Genomic DNA, 20930 nt, shown 5'->3' on the forward strand with positions numbered 1-20930 from the left:
ACACAGCAAAGCAAAATGTAACATTAAACTGAACATCCAGTGGCAGCAGCTCTAAAAATTTCTCAATATAGAAAATCAAAAACATATTTTCTTGACCTTAATTTTTTTTAAATATAAATCAATGAAACTTTTTAAAAACTTATATAAATATTTGTATAATTTTAATAGCTTAGTTACAAATTGTTGACTTGTTTCTTTCTAATGACACCAAAGTTAAAGAAATAGATATTTTGAACATATGAGCCTTTATCTGTAGTTATGCCATTTTCTTAATTCTTGTTCAATTTCAAAATGGTTCCCTTATCGTAATTTTAATCCTCTATTATATTATAAAATTGTAATTGCTCGCTTTCAGTATTTGTGTGATATCAATATTATAAGTTTGGTATACTAGTTTAAAAATATAAATAAAATTAATTAGTGACTTCACACTCACTGTAAATGCCCTCATACGAATTGATTAATCGTTTACACATAATCTTCTGCAACACTTTCTTTTATAATTGGCTGCTGTCTGTTCTGTATTTCAGAAGCTATTGCGTGTGTCCAATTTTTCATTGGGCAGCTTTTATATTCGAACCTTATAGCTTTATAGGTATGTATACATCAAATTTGCGTAAGAGGAAATTTTTACCTCCCTCAAAACAAAAAATATTCATAATATATTACCCTTTTTTGTGGTCACTTCTTCGTGTTATCAATGCACTAAATTATTAAAAAGTAACGTTAACTATTTAAATTAAAGAGACTTTTAGACTTGAGTTTGTACTTGAGTTCGTTGCATATTTACATTTTATTGCTTATTTACATTTTATTGTGAATTAGCTGATCAGTTACAGGTTTACTTGAATCAATGCACATAGTTTATCTAGTTAACCATCAGTTGGATCAATCAATGCAATCATTTCACGAAATAATTTTAAACCAATGGTAAAAATGTTAGATTTCTAAACATACCTCTGATGTGAATACAAATTATAATTAAATTTTAAAACATATATCTAATTAAATTAAATGTGTAGTAATTCAATCTGTATTCTACTTATACATTTTTGTGTGTTTTATATAATTGTAACATACATAATAACTAAAGTTCCTGCATCTAAATATAGTTTAGACAGTTATGTACGTTTAAAACCATCAATATTATCAAAAATACAACGTTTCCCTCTAAACATGCTTTGTTCCTCTCAATTTTTGAAATTTTTTGCTCGCAGTTTGATTTTTATGGTTATCATAGTGACTTTTTATTGGAGGTGATATTTGGGGTAAGGCTTTATAATAAAAGTAAAATAAATAGTATTTTTTATTATGCTAGTGAAGGACATTTTATTTATAAGATATACATTGATACATTTTGCAACAAGGATTTCCAAACGTATTTATTATCACTTTAATAAATGTGAAATTAGTGAATGATACTTTTAATAGTCATTTTATTACTCCATTTTGAAAAGAAAAACTTTTAAAATACTAGAAATTGTTGTTCTTTTTAAACTTCTCTTTAAAATACTTGTGCTATTAAGTTCAGAAATTAAAGTAAAAAGAATATTAATCGTGGCAGTGTTTTGTTTAATTTAATGTTAATAAAATAAAAATTTTATGATAATAGAAAGTCCAGTTTTGACAATTATGTTAAAATAAAGAGTGAAAATCTGATTTATACTTATAGTTTATTGCATAGCATTAGTCAAAGGTTAAAATTAAAAAACTTAATTTTCAAAATTGAAAATTATTTGATTTAAACATTTAACAGTTTGTCATTTATTTATATTTCCTTGTGCAAGATATCATGAATAGATGAAGAAAAATTTAAAATTTTAAATAACCGTCAAAATATGTACGATAACAAACCAGGTTAACATATTTAACTTGGAAATAAAATAAACAGATGTTCCTTTTTGAAATGGTAATAATAATATATCCACATATTATTTTTTACCAGCCAAGAGACACAACATTAGACTAAAGTTGAACAAATTATTGTTCAGTTGATTCAGTTCTTTAAATAGAGAAATATAACTTTATCTCTAGTTTGTTTGCAAAGTTTTCTTCTCTAAATAACTTCTTAGTAAGAAAACTAATATTTCATCAAAAGATTAAATGTTTATTTCTCATATAATATTCCAATGCCAGATGTTATATTTTTAAAAGGAAATTATTTCACACAGTATATGGATATGTAACACTAATATTGCATATAATAGATGCTTTAAATGCATTTTGAAAACAATAAAAATAACTAATACTTATTATTTTGAGATTACTTGCTTTGCTTGTCATTGCACTCTATTTTAAATCTGTTAGGAATATTTTGTTTAATTTGTTTTTGGCAAATTTTGGCTTTCAGGCAATTACAGACTTATCTGTATATTGTAAATCTATGAACTATGTTTAGATTCAGGAACTCTGATGATGGCATTGTTTTATTTCCATTTCTATATAGCAGTTTTTTTTTACCTGAAGCCATCTAATTCATGTGGACTACTGTATTCCAGGGCTTTTTGAATATTAAACTTCGAAATAATTTACATTTTTTGATGTCTATGTGCACAAAAATTAGAATTTTGCATAGGCTTTCTTTCAGAAAAAAGTTGTGATATTAGAAAACAAAAAAGCTTTCAACTAGCATTTAAAATTGTAACAGATGTATTTTTCATAAGTGATGGTTGTATCTTTTTTATTTTCAAAGGTATCTCAGTTTATTGAAAAATTATCTATATTTTTTTAAATTTTAAATTACATTGTTTGTAAGGTGTAATGTACAACATTTTTACTTGGTATGAGCTGACTAATATGGAAGATAATATAAATTTGTCAAAAACGAATTTGTGAAATATATTTAAAATCCAAATAATCAATTGAATAATACCTTTGCAGAAAGAAATCTAAATTACAATTTTTGAAAATTGTATATTTGCATATATGGGTACTTTTTTACTCAAAAGAATGAGCTTTTACTTTCTAAAATACTTGTGGGACTTTTAAAAAAAATAGCTTTGTAGCTTTGCTGTTCATAAAATTGCAAAACTAAAAAAGGTATACTGTATCGAATACGGTGTATAATTGGTTATGAAATTAATCAAGTATAAATGATCATTCCTGCACTTTGAAAAGATGGTCACGGAGAGAATTTTGTCTGCAACTATAAAACTTTATGCAGAAACATGGTTTTGAGCCGTGCAATTTTTCCAGAATGTTTTAATGCTATTTGAATTAATATTTTTCTCTTTTAATATTTTTATTACAAATAGATTTATAATAAAAAGGCAGGTTTAATTTTTCGTATTCTTTCTGAATATTTATATGCATTTATTACTCTTCACCAATTATACAGAAATCTATTGGAAAACATATTTCAAAATTGTATCTATATGCAATTTAAAAATTTTTTGTACACAATTCAAGTTTTGCAAGGTTTTGAGAGTGATTATTTATAAACTTTGATTTTTATATCAAACTTTTATTATTTTTTTATGGAACTTTAATTCTAGTGTTTATGCAGTTAAAATTGAACTTTGACATTTAAAATGTTATTACATCAATACCCCAATACTTTGTGACCTTTTGCTAGTTTATTTTCGCTCAGAGACTGGATTTTAGACAGTATTGGACTCATTTTCTGATTGCAATTTTGTTTAATTATAATCGAACGACTAATATTAGAGATACTGTTATAAAGTACATATATAAGCTTTAGTTCTAGTATTTGTAATATATTCTTGATCTCACTTTAACAAAAAGATTGAATTTCTATAAGATTTTAATTAAAACATTTAAATATTTAAGGCTTACTCTTACTCATGAAACCTTTGGTTTGTCACCAAGTTATACACCTTTTTGCTATTTTACTCACTTTCTAACTATCTTTAGCATCGGTGTTTTTTGTTAAAGCCTTACAATGAACTCAGAAATTTATATTACACGTGAAATTTCCAACAATCACAATCTTCTCATTTGAAATCTTTCACCTTTATTTGTTATCACTCTCCTAACATCTTTAAACTTTAATACAACACTTCAGATTCATCTGTATTTGATCTGTTTCATCTTTCTTAGTCTCTGCTTTATATTATGATGGAAATGTCTTTTTTGGGGAGTTTAGTTTAGCATCATCTTTAGTATATAGTTTTATGTACCACCAAGTAAACAAAAAAGAATGAATGATCAGTCACAAAGATAAACTAATGCTGTTATTGCAATTTAATTTCTTAAAAATGTTTTAAGCGATTAATGTCTAGAATCCCTTTTTAGGAACAATTTTTAATTTGCATCAAAAGTTTTTTAACATACATTTTACATAAATTATTTTTAAGTATGCATTATTTTTTAATTTTAGGAAGAGCATAAATCAAGGCAGTAGTAGGAAATGTATATTTTAATTTCTTAGCCAGACTCTAAAGTATGTTTCTTTTTTTTTGCAATATTAATGAGGGAAAGGCAAGTTTTTTATTAATTTATTAATGAATGCTCGCATTCAACACATTGTTTTTACGTATAATTTTGAAATTTTCAAAATTTTTAAATTTATTAGTGGTTTTTGAATTACATAAAAAACTTTAATGTCTCTTCTACCGATCATTGATGTAAATAAATAATTTCCAGTCGTTTTTTTTTTTTTTTTTTTTTTTTTTTTTTTTTTTTTTTTTTTCAAAAAATTTTTTCCAGCTAATTTTTTTACATTTTTATTAGTGTGCAAAATAATGGGATAGAAAACTCGAAAACAAGAATGCAATGACTGTTAAATAAAGAAAAGCAGAAACATATTTAAAATCTAAAGCTTACAAATTAATTCTGTTTTTAAGGAACAATAGTGATTTAATAATAAATTTAAACCTTATCCCAGTTTATTATTACAACTTTAATTAAATTAAAACTTTTTCATTGCATATTAGGCTAAGTAATTTTACGTTCTTTCTAGAAATCTAGAATATTTGTTTTCCCTAGTGTTAAAAAATTGCAACTTGGACATTAATGAGATAGTCTAAAATTTTATTCAGTTTTAAATTTATTACTTTTTTATTTTAATTAGTTTTCATTAATTTAAATATAAAAAAAAATGAATGTGTCTTTAATAAAAATTGGTGTCATTAATAAAAATTGGTGTCATTAATAGAAATTGGTGTCATTATTAAAAAGAAACCTTTCTTTTTTTTGCACACAAATCTATTATAAACTTCTTTTTGTGTTTTTCATTATTTATGTTCATTTTAAAAATCTTTGTTGGTGTAGTAGAAAGTTGAAAATCTAATGAATAAAAAAGTCATCTATTTGTGTAGATTGAGTTTAAATTGGATTTTGTTACATTTTATTACTTTTTACTTTACAAGTATCTGAGCATCAAAACATAAATAAACACTTTATTTTAAGTTGTTTTGGCAAATTTTTTTAAAGACTTAAAAAATCAAATAAATGTAAGAAATTTCACAGTAGATACAGACTTACTTTTCTGTTTAACAAAACACTGGAAAGTTTGGAAATAAATGTAAAGAAAATTAAAATGAAAATTTTTTGTAAATATATAATCAAATAAGCACTTGGTTATAACCATATTAATAATATATAATCACTTGGATATCACTCACCAAAACAAAATCTTATCTACAATTATATGTTTCCTTGTCCCTTTTGTTGAAATTTATTTTGTGAAGTTGAGTTAAAATTGAAACCATTAAAATTTCCCTAAATAAAGATTTCCCTTGCTGTTTAGTTAAGTTTGTTTAGTTAACATTTTAATATGTTTGCTAGAATAAGATCAACCCTACCTCCTCTACGATTTGCAATTTTAGCGTACTAAGCATGTTTTAATTTGATGCACTCCTTATTTTTCCCTGATGCATGTGTATAACTATGTTTATTGCTTTTTATTTTATTATGTTTATAAGCTGCACATCACTTTTAATAAGAGTTATAATGAATTAATTTTGTATTTCAAGTAAAAAAATGTAGCTGATATTAATTTTTTAAAGATATTTGTTATTATTGGTAGCGTTTTTTTTTGTTTGTTATTATGCCATCAAATTGTTTGTTGCAAGAAAGAGGCAGAGAAAAGTGATAGGGATAGAAATTACAATGAATGAATTCTTACTTTACAGTTCTTTGTAAGGCTGGAAAACATAAGAAAGTGTTTCACCCAGAAGGGCGGGCTGTTTATTCTGGAAGAGTTTAGTAAGTTGACATGTAGTAAAAACATACCTATAATCTGTTTCTTTCTTCTGCTTTCCATAAAACCCCACCTGGGATATTTTCTTAGACCCGTTGTCTGTATTTCGTTTTGCTGCATTTTCACATCCATCCAGTCTGGCCGCTGACCTTGCATGTTCTCGTGTTCTCCTTCTTCCTTTTGGATTGGAATGCCTGCATCTTGTGTTGTGATGCTATATTTAAACAAAAAATATTTCTTTTACATTACTCAACAACTGTTCGTCTTTTATTACTATTACCCTGGTTTGTGTGACATATCTTCTCTACAAATTTTACTTTGTGCACATTTTCAAGCATTTTTCTCTTTTTGTTCTGTGGCGTCTAATTTGTGTGTTGTCTCTATTCTTGTTATTGGACACCTTTTTATGAAACTTTTTTGGTAAAATTTCACTTCCTAAGAAAAATTTCCATTTAAAAATTTTCTTGTAGAGAGAAAAATAATTAAATAAATGTTCACATTATATTTTATTTAACTTTGCTAAATAATACATAATTCAACTAAGCATGTTCAAAAAAAGATAGGTTTTTATTTGATTATTTTGCCCACTAACAAAATAACTGTTTTTAACTGTTCAAAAACTTAGCAATATTGGTATTATGTAAATTTTGGTGTTTTTTTTCTTTCTGAAATTTCTTAAAATGTTATTTTTTATATTTGGAAGTTTTCAGTATATAATAATTTTCTTAATCAAAAGTAGTTGAAATTAAATATTGAAATCTGAATTTAAATATTCTTCATTTCATATTAAATAACTTAAATGGTAATAATAATTTTTAAAAAATTTTTTTTTACCTTTCAAAAAACAATTAAGATAAAATTAGAATATTATTATCAAATATAATTTGCTGTCAATTTTTATGAAAATTATTAATTATTTATTATCTTATTAGTTATTTATTATCCCATTAATAATTTCTGAAAGCTTTGACACGTGCATAATTTTCTTATACAGCTCCTTAACATAAGAAGATCATAAGCTTTAAAAAGACCAAGATATTTGTTGTAATTTCTTGATTCAGATTTATGTCTAAACTTATTTAAGAAAAACAAAAATTTTACTGAATGATTATGGTACACAAAATTCATATTAATAAATAGATTAAATTCTTGAAAGGAGAAACTAAATTCAGCTGACACAAAGTCAACACATTTGCTAAATTATCCTATGTAGTTTTTTAAAATAAATTTAAGATCCAAGACAATTTATTATGAAAATTAAATAAAAATGTAACATCCAGAATACTTAAATCTAAACTAGAGCTTATTGATGTTATTTTTTGTCTGTTTCTCCCTCCCCACATTTTTTGCTATCATTATATTATTTTTAGTATCTTTTATTCTCAGTGATGCTTTCTACCTTGACTAACCAGATTTTTTTATAAATTTGTTAGTTTCATAATTTGTGTTTTATTATGTTGATTATTTATTCAACTATTTTCATATAATTTTTAATTCACTACAAATGTTACAGACAGATAATGATTCATAATGTTATAACGATTAATATTTGCAACCTCTCTTTATTTTCATTATCATTTGTACTTGAATAAATTATGAAACTCTAGTTTGTATTTTTAGCTTAGTTTTGTTGAAAGCAGGAGTTTGATTTAAAAGAAATTTTCTATTTTGCAATTACATTTTGTGTCACAAAGTGTTTAGGAAAATGGGCAATGCGTTACATTACATCATTCTAGTTCATAGAAAGCTATATTTTTTATAGATAAAAAAGACCAAAAAAAAATTTTATTTACAAAAAAGTTATTATCTAAAAATAATTGAAATAAAATAATAAAATAAAATTTTAAATAAAGGAATTTAAAATCTAGATGCCAATTATATTAGCATATGCTGTTTAAATTAAACAAATAAGCAAAATAAATGGTTAATAATTAAAGACTAAGTAATGCTTTAAGACAATGCAATATGTGTAATGCTGTTCGCTTAATAAAAAAAAAACTTGTTTTTGTGTGATAGGAAATCTTAGCTGTTTTAAAGTTAGTAGTTTGATTTATTATTTCAGCCATTTAACTGGTATTTATTTATATATTTTTAAATATGATTATTTTACTAAGTTAATATGGGTTACATTGAGTTATTGTTTACATATTCAAAAGAAATATATCAATGAGAATGAATATTAGATAACACCAAAAGCGTGTCATATTTTTAAATGAGAATAAAGATATTAATTGCTTAAAAATTTCTAAACTATTAATTATTTTGGATGAGTCAGTTTACTTTAGTTAAATGTCAATTTTCTATTGAAATTGAAATTTGTTGATAGTGGGAGAAGTTTACTTGTTTTGTGTTTAAAAGAAAAACTTAAAACTTATTTTTAATAGTTGAAAATATTTAGTGGTTAGATTGGCTCGGTCTTCAAGATTTTAAAAAGCTAAAATTGTTTTATAAACAGATTTCTAACTTAAAGCTATCTTACAGTTTTCTTTTACGTTTTATAATTTTTTATTTTTTGTTGACGTTTGTTTTAATTTTAAACAGCATTTTTTTTTTCTAGATTTTCTCTAAACATTTGTTCTCTTCATTATTATTTCTTATTTTGTTTTCTTTTTTAAGCTAAGTTCAATTACCTTTGAAATTTTAATATTCTCAATTTTGTTTACATCTTTCTCCAACTTTTCAGAAATTAAACAATTTATCATATATCATAAAAGAAAAGCACTGAAACTAATTGTGTCTGAATTGTAAAAGTAAAATAATTTTCATATCTTAAGTTAAAAGGAAAACTTTAAAAATTCAAAAAAAAAAAAAAAAAATGTTAGTGATATGTGTTGGTACATCAACAAACCAAATTCATTTATAGATTTTCATCATTGTTTTTCACACCTAAACTAATGACATTTTTAATGATTTGTGTACTTGTCATTTGAAATTATGATTTTTTATTCATCATTTCACTGTATTAATTCCATAAGTCTTTCAGTGCATATGGGATTGATGCTTTTTTCCAAATTAGATATGTTGTATAGATTATGTCTATTGTAATAAATCTCTTAGGCTTCATCTAAGTTGGAAAAGCTTTTTCTTAAGTTTCAGTTACTTGCTTTTCTTATGACATAATTCATTATGTAAAGTTTTCTTCATTGCTGGTTTAAATTTTTGTCATCTTTGTACTGCAATATTCAAAATGTTGAAAACAGCAGCAATTACAGGCTTATCATAATTTCATTCTCAAAAGGGGTTTTTATCATTTAAGAATTTTCTGTATTCTTAAATTATGTCACTCATTTTTCATAGTTGTTTCGGTTCTACTGACATTTTATTTTATTGTTTGATCTGTGACAAAGTGGTAAAATAAAAGTTCAGTTTAGAAGAAAACTTTTTACTTCAACTATTACTTGGTTATCAATGTTTGTACAGAATTTTTGTATCTAAATTTTAATACATACTTGATATTGTTAGAGGAATTATTCTTTCAAAACGATTTTCTTTTCTTTTTTTAAATTTTTTTTTCAAACCTTATTTTTGTAATTAACTTTTTTTACCCTACTCTTTTTCACTTTTTGCAACATTGTTTTTCACCCTCTTTCTTGGAATGATAATTTTTAAACTTAAAATTGCATGTTTCTCTGCTTTCTGTGTTTTATAAGTTTTTAGTATAAATTTTTAATCTGCAATATATTTTTGTTGAGTATTGAACCTTTGTAAACTGATTGCTTTTATGAGACATGTATGGTGTATATTAAGAAGTTAGTTATTGGAAGTAAATTCAGTCTCATGTAAATGTATTTGAAATAAAATTATTTTAACACTGATTGTTTAAAATATTGCATCCTTATAACTGCAGCTATTAGTTCTAACTAAGCTTTGTATTTAAAATAAAATATATATTTAATGCCCATATCATTACATGCTGTTTAAAAAAGATAGTCTGAAGCCTTTTCTTATATCTTTAATTATATTTCTCATCACAAAGAGAATAATTTTAAGTATTACAGTTGGCACTAAAATTGCAATAATGTAAAAAAAAATGGTTATAGTTGAAGATTAAATTTTATGCTTTTAAAAAGTATGCAATGCAGTGAGTTTTTAATTATGTTCAAGTATTTTTTTTTTTTTTTAATGTCATACATTTTTATGCATTTTCACAATTTTAAAATTCACAACTCTTTTTTTTTTGTTTTAAAATGAGCCATTTAAATCCATGTCAATTGTTAACATGAATATCCAACCTTCCTAATCTTTTTATTTTCTGTGAGGAATTTAGGGAGGGGGGAATGTTCAACCTGGGAAAAATTTTACGAAATTTTATAGTTAATAATGAATTTTTATTCTTAATTAATTTTTCTAGTTTTGTCCTGTTATATTAATCCTCATTTCTATGCCAAAAGATACAAATTAATGAATTAAAAATGCTCAATGAAAACAAATAAATAAATGATTGAAACTTCTAAGTCTCTGGTTTCAAAGAGTCGGTTTACTTTATATCGCAGCTACTTAATATTGATTTTTATCATTTAGAAAGATAAATTTATATAATTTATAATAAAGATATGCTGCATTTATTATTAAAAGCATCGAACATTAAAGCAATATTTACATGTAGATTTTTATAGGATCCCATGTATTTTTATTATCCCGGTTTTCCCACTTTTCGAGAAAACATTTCAAAAGTTTTATGAAAATAGAAGATTTATATTTCATTAAAATTTAATTTTTTACAAACTATTGATTATTTAATTATAATGTTCACTTTAAATATAAAAAAGGAAACATTACAATCATAAGTATTAATAATAAAATGACATTTAACTATTTTCTCTGAAAAGCCTCACATTTTTCTCTATTTGTTACTCTGTAAAATCTGATTAAATAGTAAAATTAAAAACATTTCTGCATGTAACTATACATTTAATGTTGCATTTCTAAATATTTATATTTTCTATGAATGGGCATGTGCATGATTAGTGTTCAATTTTATGTGTATTAAATTTTTAATAAGTGTAATGTTTCATTTCCATTAAAATTCATCATGTAAAAATGCACATCAATAAAATCTAAATCTAATGACTATATTTACAATTTAAAAAGCATTTGAAACTCATTCAAAATTTATTGCTTAATGTTCTATATTTAAGTGTTACATTATTTTAATCCATATAATCATGTTAATATATTTTTAATTTTAGACCCCAAAACAAGACAATTAGTCCAGCGAAAATATAAGTCATCTTTGGTAAGATCATTGGAATTTTGTGATTTAGTATTTTTTCACTGCAAATTTATGTAACAGAGTTGTGTTTAAATTTAAGACAAATAATTTTAAATGTTTTAATATTTTTAATATTTAAATGGAATTGTACAAATATTATTAATTATTTTAAATAATAAAATTAAATAATAAAATTAAAATTATTTTACTTGTTAATGTTTTATCTTGTTATAGAGGCACTAATATTATATTTGTAATAAAGTTGTACAGTTTTTAATCCCCAACAAAAGACAACATTTTAAAGGTACTGTCAGCAATTGGCTACTTATTCAGATTAAGCAAGTAAACTTTAATATATACTACTATATTTTATGGTAAGGCATTTGGTTAATCCTTTGTTAGAAATTTAAATAAGATTCATAAAATCATAAAGAAAATGATGCACTCTAACACAGATGAGACACTAAAAAAAAATTATAAACAGTAGTTTTTTTCCCTTTCACTATAATAAAAGAGCAATTATTAATTTGTTTACATTTTTAGTATTGTTCATTGAAAATTTTTCCATTTATTAGAAGTTTTAAGAATGATTTTCATTCGTTAATATTGTGTTTTTTTATTTCTCATGAAGGTAAATTTTGTGCAAGTTTGAACAATTAAATTTATTCATAACCATTTTAAGTTTACACTCTTAGTATATAAATTTTTTGCATAAAGTTAAAAGTTCGCTATTTTTTTCTTTATTTCACTTTTAACAACTATTTTAGATTTAAAAAGATTAAATCTAGTAATTATTATGAAAGGTGATTATTATGAAATATAAAATTAAATATTTAGCATTGTCAACCAAAAAAAAAATGGACAGCTGACAGTTTAGGATGTATAAAAATGCAGGATGTATTAGGATGTATAAGGATGCCCTACAATTAAGAAAAATGGATTTTCATTGTTAAAAGCCCATGAAATAATCCAATTACTGCATGAGATATTTCCTGGTCGAGTACTCTAATATTTTGGTGATCAAAATCAGCTCCTTAGTTTGTGTGAACACCATTGGGTTTCTCTCTATGGAAAGTCAGATGTATGTTAACAAGCCCACATCCACCAAATCATTGATCAATGCTGCGTCAATGAAATTTAGCCACATTTCTGCAAAAAGGTCATGGAAAATTTAAACAAAGGAATGCTTATGGGCCAGCAAAGCGGTGACGGTCATTTGCACGATGTGCTATTCTATATATAACCTTATCCTATGTACTTTATGTTTGAATTAAAATACATATATAAGTGAGAGAAAAAAACTGATTTTTGTATTGATTTCAAATCTTGTCTAAATTTTTAGACAACCTTCAGTTAAAATTTCCTTGGAAATGGTTATTTAAAAGTTTATATGTTTAAAAATGTAAGTTAATTTAAAAGTTATTTTGGTTAAATTCTTTTTAATTTCTTTCAAAAATATATTTAATTTTGAATATTTATCTTTTCTTCAGTTAGGAATTAAATTTGTTTACAAATATGTTTATACAAATGCCACTTTTACATATGATCAAATTCATCATCTTTGAAGTTTTGAATCACTTTTAAAAAATAATACATCAATTCAAGCAGAGTTATAATAAAAAAATTTTAATCATTTAATGTGTGTTTAATTCAAATATGTTTTAAACTCATTTTCGAATTTTTATTTTGTAGAATATAAACTTTTTGAATAATATTTGTTTACTGATTATAGGCCTTTCAACAAATTTTTTCAAAAATATAAAAATTTATTGTGCTAAAATGCACCAAACTTAAATGTTAAAGAAAATTAATTTCCAAGAAACCTGCTGTTTTTTGGAATCATGAAAGCTTATTGCTTTTGAATATTCTACTAAGCAAGCTTGTGCACATGATAAGACACTTTTTAACCATATAATTTTATGGTATTGTATTCAAGGTTTAGAATCATAAATGGAACTCTTTTTATCTATGAATGCATTTCATTATTATTACCTAATGAAAACATTTTTATATTATGGTATTGCATTGAAGATTTCAAAGCATAAATGAAGCTCTTTTTTACTTATAAGCGTATTTTAGTTGTATTAATAAAAAACATTTTTTCCTTTTAAATGACATTGATTTTGCCGAAAACAAAACAATTGTGTTCAAATATAATCAAGTCTGTAGGAAATTAAATTACTTTTTCTCAATAAAAAAGTTTATTTTTGCTTAGAATAAATTTATTTACACTTGCCTTTTTTTTATTCTCTTAATACCTAACAAAATGGAAAATATTTTTGACAATGGAACTACTCAGTAATTTGCAGTAGTTTTGTAAATTGTTGTGCTTTAACTTTTTAGTTGATAGCTTAGTAGATTTTTGTGCTTAATCTTTCCCAACAATAGTTGGTAATAAAAGTTAAGTTTTGTTGAATAGTTTCAAAAATAACCTTCAAAGTTATTCTACCTCTTTAAGAAGAAGGGCTGGATGTGTAGCGTTTTTAAAAAGTGCCTAAAGGTGCTTATTTTCGATTTTTTAAAAGCCCTCAGAGATGCTTTTTTCATTGGATGTTTTTAAAAAGTGTTCAATTTTTCCTTTTCCAAAATGAAATATTTTTTCTTTACCGTGTCCATTTTCACTATAAATTATGCAAAAAAGCGTGGTTTCACATTGACACAATTAATTCAACCACAATCCATTTCGGTGTACCATCGGTTCGTAGCCCATGAAAGCGTTAATCATTTTACATGTTTAATGAAATACTTACGGGTCCGCATGTACATATAATGAGCAGAATTCAGCAGGAAAGATTATTGCACTCTCGGGTGTAATTCTGTTTCATTTTGTAAGAGATGATCAATTTCAGGCTTCAATTTCCCCTGAGATCCAACATAAAACTTAATTAAAAGTCCAATAAAAAAATTTGTCTAATTTTTGCTGATCACGGCTACAACTAAACATTGCCAATTTTTTTTCTCACAGCAAAAAAGAATTTAATTTCTTTCTTTATTTCATATTTTAATTTTATTTATGATTTTAATTTTATTTTTTGAACTTGACTTTGGGATCATTCATTAATTACGTATTTTCATGTGCAATCAAAAATAACAAAGCTTCATCATCACAAAATTTCCATCTCCCTTTTATACGTTTAATTTAATAAAGATAAAAATTGATCAAGATTTGTAAGATTTTTATCTGAGGGACCATCCACTAATTGCATAAGAATTTTAAAACATTGTTTTTCTTCTTATATATTTTATTTATTACTATTGTATCACTTTTAAAATTTTTAGTGCTTTTTTTAATTTGTTTAGGAAAAAACTCAAAAATATTTAGAGGCAAGATTTTAAAAAAGTATGAAGTGAAGGACTTTCACTATTTTAAATGCAGTAAAAATCTTGTCGTTCAGATTTGTCATTCCAAAACATCTTTAATTCATCTCTTAATGATTTGGTTTAAAAATAATTGAAATGAGAAAAATTCAATTATCTCAGATTTGTTAAATATTATGAGTGTGGTGTAGACCTTATAATAATTTACTTATAACAAAAATATTTAGTTTCAATACTTATTGTAATTACATTTCAAAATTATTGACATTTTTTTTAATCATTTCATTAAGGAAATACTGAATGAAATAAAAAGGGGCCATTCAATAATTTACATTTGTAATATGAATTTACTAAAGTTTTCTTAGTTTACTTAATTCTTCAGACATCTTTATAAATTTGGTGTAATTAATAATATTAATCTTGTTAATCTTTTGTTGAATATGCTTTTATAAATAACTTTTATTTAAATATAAAAAATGCACTTAATAACCTTTTTAAATAATGTTAAATTAATTATAATTTTGAATTAAATGTTTTTACATAATTAAAGTAATTATTAATTTAAAAAATAGATCGAGTATATGCATATTGCATATTGTTTATGTAAAAATGAAGAACTTTCATCAATAGGCAAAAAATTTTTTATCAGTGCACATATCCTAATTATATTTTTTAAAAGTGCTTAAAAGGTGTTTGTTTTTTGTTGAAAAATTTGGCTACGCACTCTGGAGGGTTTTATTTTGATATTAGATTCTGTTTCAGTTGCTAAGTTTACAAAATCTATTAAATATCAAACATGCATTTATGTATCTTAGTAAATACATAAATGTTACAGGCATTACAAATGTTATAAAAAATAACCTTGTATCCGCTTATATCAATTAAAAAAAATTGCATTAGACCTTTGAGTGGAGATTCGAATGTTTTGCAGCAAGTTAATTCTTAATTTTTCACGTAGGCTCCTGAAATATGTGTAGCAATTCTTCGTATTCTTGGTGTCCATGTGGCTAAACGTCCAGCAGGATGCCTCAATTGATATTCCAGCACTATCATACTCTCAAATATGCACATGCTGTTATGCACATGTTGGTGTCTTTTGTTGCTTGTAAAGTAGTCTTTATTTACTTTGTTTTTGTTTTTAAAATGTAGTCTGTTTTTAATTTATTTTATGTTTTTTTTTGTTATTAGAATGAATGTCTGTCACTATATAAATCCCATTTTAGAATTATTAAAAATATTTGTTTGCTATTATTGGATGTTTTGCTATTTTGTTTGCTTTTAATGCTAAAGCTATAAATTATAATTTATTGTTTGTTTTTTTTTAATTCTGTATGCATATTTGTTTCATATTTTCTGAAGTTTTCCTTGAGATATATTATAATAAAAAATAAAGCAAAAATTTTTCTCAATATCACTATATTATATTAGATAAAATATAACGTTTAATTAATAAGGCTGATTTTTAAAGAGAATTATTGAAGTAACATTAAAATTAATTTAAAAGACGTGAATGACAAAAACAAAATTGAAGTCTCTTGTAGTAAATGAATTTGACTTAATGTCAGAGTGAGCGTTTAAAATCGCATGATTAAAATTGTTGTTCAAGTCGCATGATTTTTTAAAAAAATTATAGTATATTTAAAAACAATTAATTTAAACAAGCTGATTTTTTTTACAATTAGTAAGTGTAAAATTTTTTTTGTATAATACAGTTAATAAATACATTCTTTAAAAGTTTTTTTAAAAGTCTGATATCAGTGATATTGAGAGTTCTTTACTAAGAAATAATGAATGAGATATTTAGATAAATTATTATATTTGCATGTATATTCCTTTCATTAAAAAAAAGCATTGAATTAAATAAACTGACTATTTTAAATAAATTATTTATTTAAATAAATTGATTTTTTTAAAATTATTATTTTTAGTATAAATATTTTTTAAGCAATATAATTAGAAATACATTATTTAGGGTGCGATTTTTTAAAAAGTTTTATTTCCTAATGAAGACTTCTAACTGAAAAACAATAAAAGCGATATGCATATAAATATTTAAATTTTCAAATTGGCTGAAAATAAAAAAAGGGGACTAAACATGGATAAGAGTGCCATGAAATTTTTTAATTATAAATTTATTTTCAATGTTAGTAAAATAATTTGTGCACACAAAACATTTTTAATTATACCCATTTTTAGTTTGTCTATATTTAACAAAGTAACTTTAAAATTTTTTTTTTCAGTTATGTGTTCTGGTCTAAACTAAACTCTTCATAAGATAAATTGACAAATAGTCTCCCAATCTTAACAGGTTGAAAGATTAGGTTAAAAAAAAATTGGTTTAACTTTAGCCACGAGATCAAAATAAAATTGTGGTGTGGTCATTCCATACTAATTCTGCCACACAGTGTCTGTGATCTTAATATCTCAAGAGATTTCAATGTATTATACTTCGAAAGTTATTTTAACTGTCCATAAAGAAAAGAATTAATTTTTAATTAATAATTTTTTCTCTCATAAGAATATACCTAAATATCTGTTTTATAAGTGTAAATTTTAAAGTAACGGTAGGATTTAAATAATGCAATTATTGGATTGCTTGATATTTTTTGTTCTTAATAATGCCCGACTTTTCCTTAAAGTATAACAGTGACCTTAGGAATACAAAAATACTAAATATGTTTGATAAATAATTACTTGATACAATTCAGTGTTTTATAGTGAATGTGTAATATTATGCATGGAAGTTCCCCCGCTAGTTTTATTTCTTAATTTATTTTTATTAAGTTATTTGTTTGCTAATTTTTAAATTTTTTCTTCAACTCAACCAAAAACTTATTATTTATGTGCATGCTTTAAGAAATTTTGAAAGAGTTCAGTAAGCAGGTTTGTTATAGGTGTGTTGCATGTGACAGAATACAGCATCAATTTTCGTATAAATGCCTAAGGTTAAAAGCATCAAGTTGTAACTATCGTTTTGAAAATGCGTTAAATAGAAACCATCAAAAAAAGTAATAAATATTAAAAAATCTTTGAAAAGTTGATGATATGCAGAAGAAAATAATCAATTCAATAAATTATCAATTTAATCAAATTAAGATTAAGCAAAGAGATAAAAAGTGACAGAATAAAGATTTTATTTAAATTATAAAAGGTATGATGAAAAGATTTAACAAATATTTTAGCCAAAATTTTGAATTCAATTTCTTATTTTTAGTTACTAATTGATAGTATTCTTTTTTATATCGTGATATCTTTTAACTCATAATACTATAAGTGCAGTGTAAAATGAAATAACATAGTAATGCTACATTTATATATTTTACGTAACATATTTTGCAGTTATTTCATCAGTTTTACTAATATAAAGTTGTTTATTATATTTTGAGTTTTAGTTTTTTGTGCTTTATCATTAAAAAAGACATAGTAATGAGTGATCAGGCTGTAGAAAATTTACCTTTTCAATCTTGTATACAAACCGTACCACTGGGCTATTTTATTTATATTTTCAGCAGTAACATTTTTATTTAAAGGCTATGTTTAGTAAAAAGAAGAGAAAAAAAACGCACTCTCAGTAATCAATCAGACCCCCATATTTAAGTGGTCAAGAATTAGTTCAAAAAAGGAGGCCAAGAATGTTAAATTTTTCACTGAATTTGTAATTTTAACTGTCTGGACTAATTATTTCTCATATCTAGAGATAAATAATTAAGGAAAATGATAGAAACAATCCCTTACACAATTGAGATGACATCTTAGTATGTAAAATTATTATAAGGTTAGTATCTAAATATCTTATTATTACTACCATGTGTTTTTATTGCATACTGGCCATAATATTCACCTACATATGCCTGCTAATATCAAAATTTACAAGACATTAAGTTTTTGTATTCCATTAGTTTTTAAATTATTTCTGAAAATGATATAATTCAAGCTGTATAATACATTGCATTTATACAAAAAGTAAGATAATAAAATATTTATAACTAGTTTGGTATTTTTTATATTCATTTAAAAAATATATATTTTGTGTTAAAAACATAGGATTATTTTGCAGGAATAGACAAACATTTAAAGTGACTCAAAAATAATACAATTAAAAACCTAGAGCTTTCTCCAAATTAGGGGAAAATATTTATTTGAAAATTTTTTTGTTTGTTAACTTGAAACATTTCTTCTAGGCGGACCAAATATGTTACGCTGTTTTATGTGTTTTTTCTTATATCGCGGCTGGAATCGAACAACGAAAAAGAGAAGCTGCTAAAAGGCTTATTCACAGTGAAGGATCATCTCCAAAAAGCACGATTCCAAGACTTCCAAAGAAAAGCTGACTTGTGCTTTATGTCTATTGGGTTTTTATCTAATTCTCTATGCAACTGCTTCAAGATGAGTTTCTCTCTACTGCAGTTCATAAAAAGATATCTCTATACTCTGTGAGGCCGTAACTTTCGGCAGACTATTTTTTACTTCCAATTATGAATGTACTTCTCTTTACTGAGTTAAGTGCATGAAATAAGATAAATATGCAATATTAATTAAATACATGTACTTTTGCCAAATGCATAAGGGATTAATTGCGATATAGAATATATTTGTGTTTGGCTCCTCAAAGTCATAATTTTATACCTTTGTAGAACAGTTTATTCATTAACTGTGTAGATTTTGCTCCTCTTGGCAAGTGTAAATAGTCAATGAATGTTATCATAAAGACTATTCTTACTTTATTAACGTTCCAGTTACTGAACCAATCCTAATATGAGAAGGAAGATGATTGTTAAAAGTGCCTATCTATTTGTGTCATAACAAATTGTGTATTTGCGATCAGATGCAGTTGGATTTGTCTTTTTATAGTTTTTTAATTGTTTCAGGCTTTATCGATAAATATTTTAAAATATTAATAGTTATTAACAAAAAAAATTTCATGTAAAAGTTTTTCTTTTATTAGAGAAAGGTGATGTTCAAAATTTCCTTTAATTTTCTTAAAATGAAACTCTCCCCATAAACATAGTTAATTTTACTATGTAATTATTAATGAATCAATCGGTGGCATTATAAAGATTTGTTTCACTTAATGGTAAATTGCATACATTTGTTTCTATGGTGCTTGTGAGAAAATGGAAACAAATATACTCTGTACAAGCTGGTAAAATAATGCATTTAATGTCCATGTAGCTACTGGAGAGGTCTGCTAATGCCATTACTTAACTCATTAAAAACTTTAATCATCATTTAAAAAATATGTTTTAAGTATAAATTATTTCTTTTTAATGCATACAGTAATTTAATATAAGTTGGTTACTTTAATCATACTAGATAATTTGAAACTTTAATAAGTAACAAGATGAATTTTTTAAACTGATAAACTTCTATTGTTAAATTATATCAGCTGCATGTTCTTCAAAGGAAACAAAAATGATGATGATATGCTTCAATCCGTGAAAAGAAATATATTTTCTTTTATGCACAAAAAGTAATTATAATAGAATCAAATTGTATTAAAATAAAAAATATTTGTCTAGTCATTTCTAGTCAAGGAATGAAAGAATAAGTGTGTTCAATCCAATTTATTTTCTGTTTTAAAAGTTCTTTCTTAATATATGTATACATGCTAAATTCTAATTAAATTGTTAAAACACAATTTTGCTTGTTTTAAATATTTAGAGAATTTATTTATTTTGTTTTTTGTTTCACATTTACAATATTAAACACTCACAACATGCATGTTACATTTAAGACAATGTTTAAGTGGTACAACTGATAAACAATAATTTATGCTTATGTAAATATTAATTTTCTATTTTGAGTTCTTTGTGTACACGACTTGCAATTTTTTTTCAACATCATTATTAACTGTATAACATTTTCAAGCTTTTTTCTAAAGCAAACTATCAAATATGTTTCTTGTATGTTATTTTAAATTACAGTTCTGACATAAATTGTAAGAAAGTTTAGTGTATTCTTACTATTTTTCAAACCCATGATAATGAAATTCTTCAAATATGCATTTGAAGTAAAAATGTGCCACGTATGTAAATCATAAAAATTGCACAATTTAGAAGCAATAATATAAATGTATATAAATTTATCTGCTGTTCCTGTATTATTTTAATTTTGTTATTCATTTTAAGTTCAAATATTTTTTAAACTATATGTAATAAATGTGGAATTATGTATATTTTTTTTCATCATATGAATAAAATTATAGAATTTTAATGTTTATTTTTTTATGATTACAAA

General features: G+C 24.2%; 1 protein-coding gene across 9 annotated transcripts in view; it reads left to right on the plus strand.

The window, feature by feature from the left end:
• Rab3-GEF (Rab3 GDP-GTP exchange factor) overlaps nucleotides 1–20906 on the plus strand; it is a 77713-nt gene extending 56807 nt beyond the window's left edge. For 4 of the 9 annotated variants that reach the window (XM_071181793.2, XM_071181798.2, XM_016051444.5 and 1 more), the window contains 3 exons: nucleotides 6096–6168; nucleotides 11353–11399; nucleotides 18875–20906. In XM_071181793.2, coding sequence (XP_071037894.1) covers nucleotides 6096–6168; nucleotides 11353–11399; nucleotides 18875–19024 — 270 coding nt within the window. In that variant the 3' untranslated portion in view covers nucleotides 19025–20906. Of the gene's footprint in view, nucleotides 1–6095; nucleotides 6169–11352; nucleotides 11400–15651; nucleotides 15799–18874 lie in introns of those variants that run through there. The other 5 variants (XM_071181803.2, XM_087159641.1, XR_001583472.5 and 2 more) reach the window with 4 other exon arrangements.
• Nucleotides 20907–20930: the final 24 nt, after the last annotated feature.

Source organism: Parasteatoda tepidariorum, chromosome 3, assembly GCF_982258835.1.
Source record: "Parasteatoda tepidariorum strain Cologne lab strain chromosome 3, Ptep-v5.0, whole genome shotgun sequence".
In the NCBI taxonomy this organism is placed as follows: Eukaryota; Metazoa; Arthropoda; class Arachnida; order Araneae; family Theridiidae; genus Parasteatoda; species Parasteatoda tepidariorum.